Source organism: Artibeus jamaicensis, unplaced genomic scaffold (assembly GCF_021234435.1).
Source record: "Artibeus jamaicensis isolate MK-2021 breed Jamaican fruit bat unplaced genomic scaffold, CSHL_Jam_final contig_466, whole genome shotgun sequence".
NCBI lineage: Eukaryota > Metazoa > Chordata > Mammalia > Chiroptera > Phyllostomidae > Artibeus > Artibeus jamaicensis.
Window position 1 is genome coordinate 20,827,627 of NW_026521844.1, and position 12,602 is coordinate 20,840,228.

The 12,602-nt window shown below is 40.3% G+C and overlaps 1 protein-coding gene across 2 annotated transcripts in view; it reads left to right on the top strand.

Annotated features, from left to right (window-relative positions):
• The window catches only part of ATP13A4 (ATPase 13A4), a 239,599-nt gene that overhangs the window by 81,444 nt on the left and 145,553 nt on the right, over nt 1-12,602 (top strand). For both annotated transcript variants that reach the window (XM_053667251.1, XM_037131634.2), the window contains exons 16-21: nt 468-621; nt 1,655-1,766; nt 4,421-4,545; nt 8,841-9,004; nt 9,825-9,947; nt 11,094-11,173. In XM_053667251.1, coding sequence (XP_053523226.1) covers nt 468-621; nt 1,655-1,766; nt 4,421-4,545; nt 8,841-9,004; nt 9,825-9,947; nt 11,094-11,173 — 758 coding nt within the window. The remainder of the gene's footprint in view (nt 1-467; nt 622-1,654; nt 1,767-4,420; nt 4,546-8,840; nt 9,005-9,824; nt 9,948-11,093; nt 11,174-12,602) is intronic.

Consider the following 12,602-nt stretch of genomic DNA (forward strand, 5'->3'; position numbering starts at 1 on the left):
AGTCCCGTCAGACCCACAATTTTGAAAGATCACAGATGTGTGTTCTTTGAATTCCATGTGAGACAATTGATGAGAACTTGTTTCTCTTATTTGCTTAAAATACATAAAGAAAGAAAGAAGCCCTGGCTGGTGTAGCTCAGTGGATGGAGCACGGGCCTGCAAACCAAAAGATTGCGGTTCGATTCCCAGTCAGGGCACATGCCTGGGTTGCAGGCCAGTTCCCAGCAGGGGCCAGTTCCCAGCAGGGATCGCATGAGAAGCAACCATACAGTGATATTTCTTTCCCTCTCTCCTTCCCTTCCCCTCTAAAGATAAATAAATAAAATCTAAAATAAATAAATAAACAAATAAAATACATAAAGAAAGAAAGAAAGAAAAATAAGGAAAGATTGAGGGAGAAATAGTTAATTCCCTGTAGGTAGAAGAGATGTTGGTGTGTCCCTCTCTGTTCCCCATCCCTCAACCAGGTCCCAGTGGAAGGAATGGCAATCCTGCATCAGTTCCCATTCTCATCGTCAATGCAGAGGATGACAGTCATTGTTCAGGAGATGGGGGGTGACCGGCTGGCATTCATGAAAGGTGCACCAGAGAAGGTGGCCAGCTTTTGCCAACCTGAAACAGGTAAGCGAACAGACTTGTATTATAGCTGGTTAACATGTATTTGAAGCCCAAATGTGTTCCCTCAGCACTTGACCTATGAATCCAATTGCTTTTTGATCATTGCCAGCTGGATGACACATTTACATCCCGAACTCAATACTAAAATCAAGATTATATTTCTCACTTCCTATATTTTCCATCTTGGTGAATGACACTACCCTTCTCCCTCTTCCCAGAATTTAAGGTTCTTCCCAGAGTTGTCCCTCTCCCCAGTGCCTTTGTCTTGGCAATTGTTGATCCATGACCCTCATCAGGCCTTCATTGTTCCTTTACCGGATCACTTTAATAGTTGGTGAATTGGGCCCCTGCTCCCAGTCATCCCTACCCTGTTCACCTTTTATATTCTGACTAGATTGGTTTTTTTCCATCACATAATATAACAATGTTCTCACTTTCCACTTTTCTCCTTTTGGTTGCCTCCCATGGACTCCAGAAAAATCTCGGACTCCCTTAAGATCTTAAGGCCTTCATGGTCTGACCCCTATTAAGCTTTCCAGCTATGCCTCACCACTCCTACCCTCACATTCTGTGCTTTCCCTGAGCCGAATTAATGACTCAAGGCCTGACCATGTGGTGCTTTCTCAGCCCAAATGCCAGTCCCTTCTTCCCAGTCTGGTGCCTATGTCTCTGAGTGCTTCCATAGCACGGCACGCCGCAGCTGCTAGCAAAGATCCCGAGAGTGGGGCCTGCTATTTAGTCTTCATAGACCCAATGTCTGACACGCAGTAGACTGTCAGTAAATGTTTGCTGCTTAAACTGGAGCAACAAGAATTATATTCATATCCTATCCCCCTTCATCTTTAAGTACTTCCATCTCATTTCAGGTTCACTGAATCCCAAGACATCAGTCCCAACAATGGAGTTGTGTTTAGGGTGGGGTCCCCCTGACTTATTGTGTGCCTTGTTAGAGCTGTGGTTCTTTTTTGTTGTTGTTTCTTCACTAGTACCAACTTAGTAAATATTGGCTACTAATCTTGTGTAATTTTCTGAATAGTACCAGCTGGTTTTGCCAGTGAACTTCAGATTTACACAACACAGGGCTTCCGGGTCATAGCCCTGGCCTACAAAAAGCTGGAAATGGACCATCACACCACTGCCTTGATGAGGTAAATGGGGAGGGGTTTCATAAAGTGGGATAATTGGGTGGGAAGATGCACCACTCTGGGCAGTGGACTCAGCAACATAAGTTGCTTGATTCATGTGTGTGAAATGTCTCTGAACTTCATAAACATGGATATAGTCATCCCTCCTCTGCCTACATCACAAAGCTGATGTGAACACTGACTGGGAGAACTCACCAGGAGGTAGCTGTACTCTGTGCATCTGATAGATAGCTGTACTCTGTCTACCAGGAGATAGATATACTCTGAAAGGTTGTCCACCTTTGTGAAAACAGATGCATGAATGTAAGCAATGTTTCATCCTATGAAATTATGGTCACACCCCCATCTTGAAACAAATACAAGTAGCTAATTTTCAAAATTATCTCTTTGGTTATCCAAATTATCTATTTTGATTATCAAAATTATTAAAAGTTGGTGAATTAGTTGGAAGTTAGAAAACAACATATTTCTGAAAAAATTCTTAATAAGAAATATACACCTGAATGAAAAAATATGGCCTGGACTTACATAGAATAAGAAATATTTGTAGAAAAGCTTCAGAGTGGCCATTGCTGAGAAAGTTTTGGTATTAGTAGGTTAAAATAGGAACCCTCCGAACCTAAAATGGACTATTTAATTTTTGTTGTTGTTTTATTTTCCACTCTTTTCCGCTGTTTTCAGTGCCAGCCATCATTGGTAACACTGCTGTGGAGATCATCAGAGCTTATTTTGTTACTTAGGATTTTAAATTTGGGAGGTCTAATGGATTTGTGTTCAGCCCTGTGAGACTCAGCAACAGTCTCTTGTTGTAACCATATTTTGTACTACTTCCTTTTTTATACTAAAACAAAATACATAAGTATATAGTCTGTCCATATTTGTAAAAATAAATATGATGCCATCCTATAGAGTAAAAATAAAAACAAAAACCATAATATATTACAAAAGTAATAGCTAAATACGTGCTCAGCTAACTCCATAAGACAGGCTAAAGCAATGCCTTGCTTGCACCTGTGTGGAGAATGATTGAGGGGCTTCGATGCTGGAATGCAGACTGATACAGGGGTTACACATGAATCTCAAACAGTACTACCAGTCTTGCTGTCAGTGAGGTCACTGCAAAACGGTTTAAAACTCTTGGTAAAACTCTGAATAAAACAGTACAGTCTCCTTCCAATTTACATGATACTTTGTGCTAATATGTAAAACAGAGCTGGCTGAAGTATAAACAATTTTATATTTGTTTAACATAGTATAGTTGTGTTATATATACTATAATATAGTATATTACATAGTATAATATAAACAGTATAAGCCTATACTGACTGTGTAAACAACTTTCTAGTGTCTGTGAATGTCCTGTAAAATATTCAAATGGCATGTAGCATGCAAGATAATTCTTCATTGTGCATTGTTCATTGCAGAAAATCTTGTACAGATGTAGAAAGTTTCCAAGATGTCCTCTAGGGGCAGTACCGCCCCTGCTGAGAATCGCAGATGTGCCCCAACCCTGTCACTTGGGGAATGGGCAGAGAGGCCCAGAGGCACAAGTGGCTCATTTGAAGTCATTGAGCATTAGATTCCTGAGCATATTGGGCCTCTCCCCTGGGGCCAGCTTGATGTGACCCTTAAAAGGGTCACGATGGCTATTGTGAAGCTGGGCATTTGCTGTAATTTAATCAACTCAGGTCACTCAAGTCACTGGTGAGAGAGCTGACAGTGAACTTTGAGATTGAATCTCACATTTTCAAGAAGAGGAAACTTGCTTTGAAGCGAGTAGTTCCAATTGTGCCCACTTCCTGCCACTCTGGTGGAGGGGCCAGCAGTGTTCGGGAACATCCCGCGCCTGGCCGATGGGAGGCACACCTAGCAAGCGAGGCAAGGTGGCTTCTCTGGGAATTGCTTTCTTCCATGTTGCAGCCAGATACAGGCAAGGCTGTGGTCTTGCTCTTGTGTCTGCTAAAGGTGTCTGAGTCTTGGACGAATGAATCCGGGAAGACTCTTTGAGTCCCCAAGCCCGAATGTACTTCCCCAGGGAGTACTTGTTCCTGTGGGGTGTCTTTGAAGTGCCCTTGTGGTGGGTGGGAGCCCCAGCCTCAGCAACTCCACCTGCTGCAATAACTGTCATGTAGAAGACTTATGTAGAAGAGCAATGTCACCAGCTGAGAGAGACATGGGGAGGTTGGACTATCAAGAGAGTTATTGAGGCTATGGCCTCATATTCCTGGCACTAAAGTGGTACTGATTATAGGTTTGTTTCTAGAAAAACTGACATTTTATATATTTTTTGTGCCTCACTTATCTTCCATGATACTATGTACCAGAGGAAGAGCTCCTCTCTGGTGGTTGCCGGCAAGTGAGGTAATGAAAATCAGCATAGCAGATTGTAGAGACCTTTGCAGCAATTTAGTTTATTCTCTCCGAATGTTAAAATAAACCTTTTGCTTAATAAATACTCTCTCCCTCTTGGTTCAGTAGGAATAAATGTCCCCATATCCCCTCCCTGTCCAGATGGCTCCCGGCCCGTGCTCAGTGCCTCAGGAGCGGTGCTTGGGTGAGAGAGTCGGCACCACTTGGACAGGAAGAGATTGGTCTTTGTTTCGGTTTTGCTTCCTGTAAGAAGGATGATGATGTGCTATTTCTGTTCAATCATTCAGGGACAAGGTAGAATCAGACCTTGTGTTTCTGGGATTGCTGATCTTGGAGAATCGATTGAAGGAAGAGACAAAACCTGTGCTGGAGGAGCTCATCTCAGCCCGGATAAGGACGGTAATGATCACAGGTATAGAGAAAAGTAGAAAACAGTAAGAGTATGATGTGAAAATAGATAGGGAGTCACTCATTTATCAAATATTGTTGACGACCTACTATGGACCAGGCACCATTCTGGGTGCTGGAGATGGGCAACAAAAAGGCAAAGTTATTGTTCTCATGAGGTTCCATTCATGTGGGATGAGATAGAAAGTCAGTCAACCAATCAATCAACAATCAAATAACCAAATAAACAGCTAGTATTGAGTGTTATGAGGTGCATAAAATAGGGTGATATGGCAAATTGTCTGACTAGCTATTTTAAAGATTTTGTTATTTATTTATAAGATTTAATTTTTTTTATTTTTAGGGAGGGGAAGGGAAGGAGAAAGAGGGATGGAAATACCAATGTGTGGTTGCCTATTGCATGCCACCTACTGGGGATCTTGGCCTGCAACCCAGGCATGTGCCCTGACTGGGAATCAAACCAGTAATGCTTTGGATTGCAGGCTGGAGCTCAACCCACTGATGCACACCAGCCAGGGCCGACTGGCTATCTTAGATGAGGTATCTTCTCAGAGAGATATCTTTTGAGATACCACCAAATGAAAGGAAGATATCAGCCATACAAAATGATGATTTTATTGTTAAATGTTAGGAGAAGAAGAATACTTGGTCAGTGTGGTCTATAAACTGTACTGAAAGCCAGTCAATAACGAGACCAACAGTTCTGGAGATTTTTAAAAAGTGCTGTCCTCTCTGTTTCTACTTTCAAGCCCCAGATCACACAAACAAGGAGTGGTGAGAAAGGGTCATGTGAGAGAAAGGTGTGAAATTTCCTAATGGATGCTTCTGCATGGAGAATAAGTGATTTCCTGATGCATTCATATTTTTGAGGGAGTCTCCCACCTCATAGTCTGGCATTCAACTCTATTAATTGTGTTGCCAAGATAGAATATTTCCCCACCCCACATCCCCTGAATCCAATTCTACTATTGGGAACTCAAGAATACTTTTACTTTCTCTTCTGTACTTTTCCATCCTCTATTCCCACCCACACAATCTTAGAGGCACTGGGGTCACTTTAACACTCTCCCTTTCCAGTCCCTCAATCCAACTTTTAGGTATTGCTGAGTTAATTTACTACTTATTAAAATTTTTCTTGCATTACGATACCTCTGTTTCAAAAACCTTTATTTAGCACTATTTTATACATTCTTACAATCTATCCTTAATCGTTTATGTAAAATTAAGAGTTGATCACCCTACCTCTACTCCTCCCCTCGTATTAAATTTCTGTTCTGTTTTTTTTCCTTGCTTGGTTATCATTTTTTTTCTCAAAAATTGTCCTTGGACAGGATAGAAGGTTGACATGCTCTCTGATTTCTCACATACCTGGAATATCTTTCTTTGTTGGCCGTTGAATGAGTACAGAATTTTTGGATTACATTCATTTTTTTCTTAATAATCTGTAGGTGTCTTTCCTTTGCCCTCTAGTTTTCAGTATTGCATATTACCAGTTCAATGCCAGTCCACCGTGGGTAACTTGTTCTTTTCTGCATATAATCCTTTTCTTTTAACTTTGAAGTTTAGAAATGTTACCAGAATATTCTTATACATTTGTCACTTTTCATTAATTTGATCTGGAACATAGTGAACACTTTTAATCTGCCTTCATTCTCTCAGGGAAATTTCTCCTATTGTTCAAAACTTCTTCTATTGTTCATTTAATTATTACCTTTGTTCTCTCTCTCTTTCTCTTTTCCCTCCTGGAGTTTCTATTATTCACATGACAGGCCTCCTGGATCTATCCTCTCAGTTTCTTATCTTCTTTCTAGGGACTGTCATGTTTTTATAATTTTGATTTGTGCTTTAAGATTTTTTTGCGCTTAGTTTTGTAAATGACTATTATCTTCTCTGAACCACCCTCTTTTTTAATGCAAGTTTTTTGTGTCTCTCACAGCTACTGTACTTTACCCAGCATGTGTTCTGGTTGTTTGGTCTGAATGTTTCCTATCTCGATATTGGTGTTTCCTAAGTAGGTGGTTAGATGTCTTTGTCAGATGACTGAGGCTCAGACCTGGGCTGCACATCCTCAATGGTAGGGCTCTGATGGTGGTAGATGCAGAATGGACCTGTCCTGCAAAGCAGACCGGTGCTGGTGTCCTGCTGAGGCACGTGGGGGAAGCCTCTTAGCTCTCAGCACTCACTACAGTCCTTCAGACTCAGGGTTCAGCAGCACCTCTCCACCAGTTAGCTCTTTTGAGAATTCTCATAAGGCTTTTGGTAGAATCCTGGAAAAAGCTATGCTGAGGATAGTCAACCAGGTCTTATATCATTTGTTTTTTGGTTGCAGGAATTACAACATCCATACCTACCCTTCCAAGGAACTTCACAACCATAAACGTGTTTTTACCTTCTCTCCTTTGTGCTGTAGTTGTCACGTGTATAATAGATCATGAAAACCCCACTGGGCAATGCTAAAGCTTTTATTTTCAACAGTTGAGAGTTAAATAATATAAGTAAGTGAAGAAAAATAGACTTTTATATTTACCCCAATTTTTATTATTTCTTTTTTTAGTTATTGCAAATCTTCTGTTTAATTTTTTCTTTGTGTTATTACACAATATAGGATTTCCCATACAATGTAAATACAAATAAAATAGAAAGCATTCTTGTGTGTGTGATCGGAATGTTTATTTTAGAAAATAAACATTCCAATCATAAAATTTTAGTATTTCTGTGCTGTGCTTTCATTCCTTATGTTCTAAGTTCCCTTCTGGTAGCATTTCTTTTCAGCCTAAAGAACTTCTTTTGGCATTTCTTTTTGAGTATGTCCTCTGGCAAAAAAAAAAAAAAAAAAACAACTTATCTTAGTTTCCCTTCATCTAAGCATGTCTTTATCTTTACTTTAGTCTAAGATATTTTATTTATCTTCGTTTTTGTTTTAGCAGTTTATGTGTCTAGATGTGGTTCTCAATGAGTTGATAGGGGGTTCACTGAACTTCTTGAATCTCTAAATTAAAATTTTTTAACATATTTGGTAACTTTTCTGCTATTATTTGTTAAAATAATTTTTTGTTCCACTTTCTCCTTTTTTTTACTCTAATGACATAAATGTGAGACTTTTTGATATTTTTTGGTCTTTTTTCTTTTAAGATTTTTCTCTCTGTTCTTCAGATTGTATAATTTTTATTTCTGTATCTTCAAATTTACTGACTTTTTCTCCTTATCTCCATTCTGTTATTGATATCTGCCTTCATTCTCTGCATCTAGTGCATTTTTGCAGTTTCAACTATTATACCGGTCAGTTCTAAAGTGGCCATTTAGTTTTTTATAGAGTTTTTTTCTGTTAAGGACATCTTTCTTGTTATTTATTTCAAGAGTATTAACCTTCACCATGTGAAGGAAGCTTACAATAGCTCCTTTAAAACCACTGTGTAATAATTATAATGTTTGGTTGATTTTGGGACATGCAATTATTGATTACTTTTTCTTGAGAATTTAGTATCCTAAATATTTTAAACACAATGTTTTGATACTTCGGATCCTGTTAACATTCTTTGGAGAATGCTGAGTTTTGCTTTTTTTTTTTTTGAAGTATGTAAGTCCCAGGCCCTGGGACTTACATACTTCAACCGTTGATTTCGGCTCCTTGTCTAGGTCTGTCCTTTCCAGGACTATCCTCATAACTCTTCAGCCCTCAGGCACCCCTTCCCCTAGTTCCTCGGGCTGGAAAGGCTAGTTTCTCAGAGTTCTGCTACCTGTACAGCTGTAGGGTCAAATCTGTGAAAGGAAAGAGAAAAAACACTTGAGAATTGTAGCACCTTGTAGATTGTTTCTCTAAATTTGCCTCTCTTCCACATTCTGCCTGCTTATGTTTACTTTTCCAAGTCCTTCAGTAGTTGGTTTTGTATTTTTGTTCAGAGTTTTCCATTGTTGTCAGTGGGAGAGATTATGTAGTGGGCAGACCCCATTTGGCTGAACGTGGAACCACCAGATGTTCTATGAAACCAGCAGGGTCTTGCTAAATGTTTACCAAGCTGTTAACTAAGGACAGAAATAGATTTGGATTTTGCCTTTTTGTTTTTCCTTTCCCTTCTCTGACAAAAATATACTGGTGTGTCTTGAAGTAACCAGATGAAAAGCAGCGAGAACCAGAAACAGGATCGTGAGATCAGGGAAGGTCAGGGCTGAGGGAGACATAACGTCATTTCTCTTCACACCTAAAATAAGTTCTCAACGCCTTCTCCTGGTTTTCCAGGCCCCCTATGAATTTGTTCTATCTCTTCCACCTCATGTTAAGATATTCTTCGTTTCTCCTAGGTGACAATCTTCAGACTGCAGTAACAGTGGCCAGAAAGTCCGGAATGGTTTCTGAAGGCCAGAAAGTCATTCTCGTTGAAGCAGATGAAGGTCCTGCATCCTCATCAGCATCTGTATCTTGGAAATTAGTAGAAGAGAAGAAACACATTCCATACAGGAATCAGGTACACCTAAAAACAGACTTTCTGCCATCTTATCTACTATTGTCTAACCGTTGCACACCACTGGCCGCTGATCAGCTTTGACTGGCAGAGGTGTGCAGGTGGCCTAAGCTCAGCGGACTTCTGCAAAAGTCGAACACATACGCAGTGCAAAGAACTGAATTATATCCCTTCCCCACATCTTTCCAACTGAGCTGTAAGGTATAGTGCTTCCCTGGGTGATGAAAATTAACCATTCCTTTAATTTTTTTTGGCTATGTATGAGAAAGAATATAGTAAAGGGGGGCTGGTAATCTAATTTTCCATTTTCCCCTTGCTCATCAACCACCCTGTTGAGTTCAAAGGGGGTTTAGTTCCTAAGAGAGATATCATTGTGTGAATTGAAAAATCAGACTGTATCTTCAGGGTGGGGAAAAAAGTTTTATCCGTTTATCTCCAATCATGTCAGTATTCTATCTCTAGTGTGTCTTTGTGGAAGAATATGAACTCTCTAAGAAAAAAAAGTAAGTTCTCACTTCAGGGTGAGATTTGTTGGGCTGCAATGCTTTTGTATTTTACACTTGAAATGTGTAAAATGAACTCATCTTTGGGATCACAGAGATCAAATCAGGAGAACAGGACACGAGTAAGTGTTAGTCTCCTAGTCACTAGAGGCTGCAGTGCACTGAACTGACCTAGCGAAGAGGAAGTGCTTCTCTGCGGAGTCAGGACTTGAGTGTGACTTCTAAAGAGAACCCCTGGACCGCCATCGCTGTCTTATCTCAGCTCTGCTGTGGTCAGGACCACTCTATTGTGTCTAAGATAACCGTGTCTTGCTTTGCAGGACAATTACATTAACATCAGGGAAGAAGTCTGTGATAACAGCAGAGAAGGGAGTTATCATTTTGCCCTAAGTGGAAAATCCTTTCAGGTCATCAGTCAACATTTCAGCAGCCTACTGCCAAAGGTAAGTTCTCAGAGGGCACTACCCTCTGGGTAAAGATGCTGACAGTGTCATTTACGGAGAATGATCCTCAGTAATTTCAAAGCTCTAAATAGGTAAGATGCATCTATTGAACATATCATAAAAGAGGTAGACATCTTTACAAATGTTACCATTGTCTCATTTTCTACTAGATTTAAAAATCAGTAAACTTAATTAGCCAATTTTCTATCACTTATAGAATTAAAGTAGTAGTTACTTCTCAAGTCATCAGGATTGCTTTGGGGCAGCTGTCACTATATTGCCATAGTTAGGAGTTTCACTGCTAGTGAAAATCTAGCAGTTGTTCAAGAAGACAGGTCAGGAATAGAAAAATTACATTAAGTTTTTGATAGAGAACCTCTACACAGAAGAGGGACAAACTGAAAAACTTTGCTAATGAAAGATAAACCCATAGTGGCTGATTGGTTTGTATTCAATTACTCACCATCTTAGACACTGCTTAAGCAAAAAAGAATAAAGACTTTGAAGCTGAGTGAACACTAAGCTGAGCTTACTGCCAGGGAGCACGCAGATCTAACACAGAACTTAGACTCTGTAGAACAGAGCTCCGGTGGAGGGGCTGGGAGAGGTTTTGATACCATCACACCATCAGTGTTTCACAGTCCAAACTAGGTTGGGCTATCAGCTGAGTTCTACAGTTGTACAAGCCCAGACGGTTTGCTTAAGTCGAAGACCACCAGTCGTTGCTTTATTATTTCACCAGTCGGCTGTTTTTCTGCTACGTAGTTCTGGACAATTTTCCAAGAAGCGGTTGCCTCCTTTCCTTTTCCCAAGATCTTGACAATTTCTCATGCTTTACTGGCTTAAGGTCTGATTAAGCTCAGGATTTTTCAGGACCACACTCCCCATAGCAGCTGAGCTAAATTCTTGTAGGCCATCGTTTTCACCACATATTTTTATGAAGTAGTCATCTTTACTAATTTCAGTCTCCCTGTCACTTACCTGATGACCAATGTCCCAATGCCTGTCTTAAAATCCAAAGGAAGACTTCTTGAAAAACAATTTTTTTCATTCATGGATTCATGGATGTCAATGCCCTGTCAGTTTTATGGGTGTTATGAATGCCAACTGACATAATAAAATATTTCTCTTTTGGGTTCCTTACAGATACTGATGAATGGGACCATCTTTGCAAGAATGTCTCCTGGGCAGAAATCCAGCCTGGTGGAAGAATTTCAGAAACTGGAGTAGGTCGTTTATCAGTCAGGGGGTGTGAGGTGCAGGGAGGCATGGCAGTCGGGGGAGAGTGAGAGGTACAGGGGCCGCTCTGTTTGGCTTGGTTCTTAACCTGGCTGCACATGTCAGTCACCTTGGGAGCTTTGAAAAAATAGCGGTTCTGACTCAATCGCTCACATGGGGCTCGGATATCAGCACTTTTTGAAAGCTCCCACGTAAGTCAATTTTGCATCCAGATTTGAGAGGCACTGACTGGAACATAAGGGGTGTGAAAAGGCGTGGCAAGGAACAAACCTGGAAAAGTAATTTCAGCTCATGTCCTGAAGTGGTGATGAAATTTTAGATTTTGTTTTTACAAAATATCACAGTTATGATATGGGGAGATTTATATGACAAGAAATTCACATAACCTTTCAAATATTAAAACTCTACCACAGCACCCTCTTTCTCCTAAATCAGGAAAATAATTACTCTTCTAACACAAAGCATCTCCATTGATAGAATGGGCAGTCTGTATAAAGTGCCCATCATTGGGGGCCCTTTATTATTATTATTATTTGTCCACTGGAGCCCATGGAGTGTTGATGGCTCCCTCCACTTCTTGTGCTGGACCTCAGAGACATGACTTCTGCTCCTACCTGCTGCTACTTTATCCTGCAGCTCACTTGATTCAGTCATGAGGCAAGCTTCTCAATTCAGAAAGCCTTGTCTTCATTCAGAAAGCCTTCTCTCTTTATTCAGAAAGCCTTGTCTTCTCAGCATGGTTGAGCACCTAGACCGTTAACTAGTTGCCTTCATACAGCAGTATGTAAAAAGCACAGCCAGTTCTGTAAATGCTGTCAGAGTGCTCTTACCTTACCAGCAGACTCTCCACAGTTTTTGCCAACAACTTAGAACAGCTGTATTCATTCACCCAGCCTCAAAAAGCCATCCTGAAGGAAGGATGCATTTTCTTTAACTTCTGAGTCTGGCACTGCATTTTATTGAGTGACTGCTAACCTGGCAGATTTCCTCTTGTATTGTAAATACTGTTAACAGCACCCACCAGTAAGTTTTATTTATCATTTTAGAATTTATAAGGCACTTTTCCATACGGCACCTCTCTGAATACTGACAACACTTTGTAGGGGAGAAAAATGATAGACTGAATAGTAAAGTGATCAGGTAAATGATCTAGATATGCCAATGTCAAGTTCTGCACCCCCTTGGCTGCGCCATGCTGTCTTACCCTGTAGTTGTTAATGTCCTGTTTTACAGCTGACAAAGCTGCTTTCTAAACAATGAAGTTCAGGGTCTCCCTGAAACTCTTGGAATCAGGAAAATTCCTGGATTTCTTAACCCTTTGTAGAAACTGCTAAGTCAGATTTTACTTATTAATCAAACCAGACTATTAGGGAAACTGTCTTAAAATAATAAGTTTGAACCCTATGTAATGAAGCC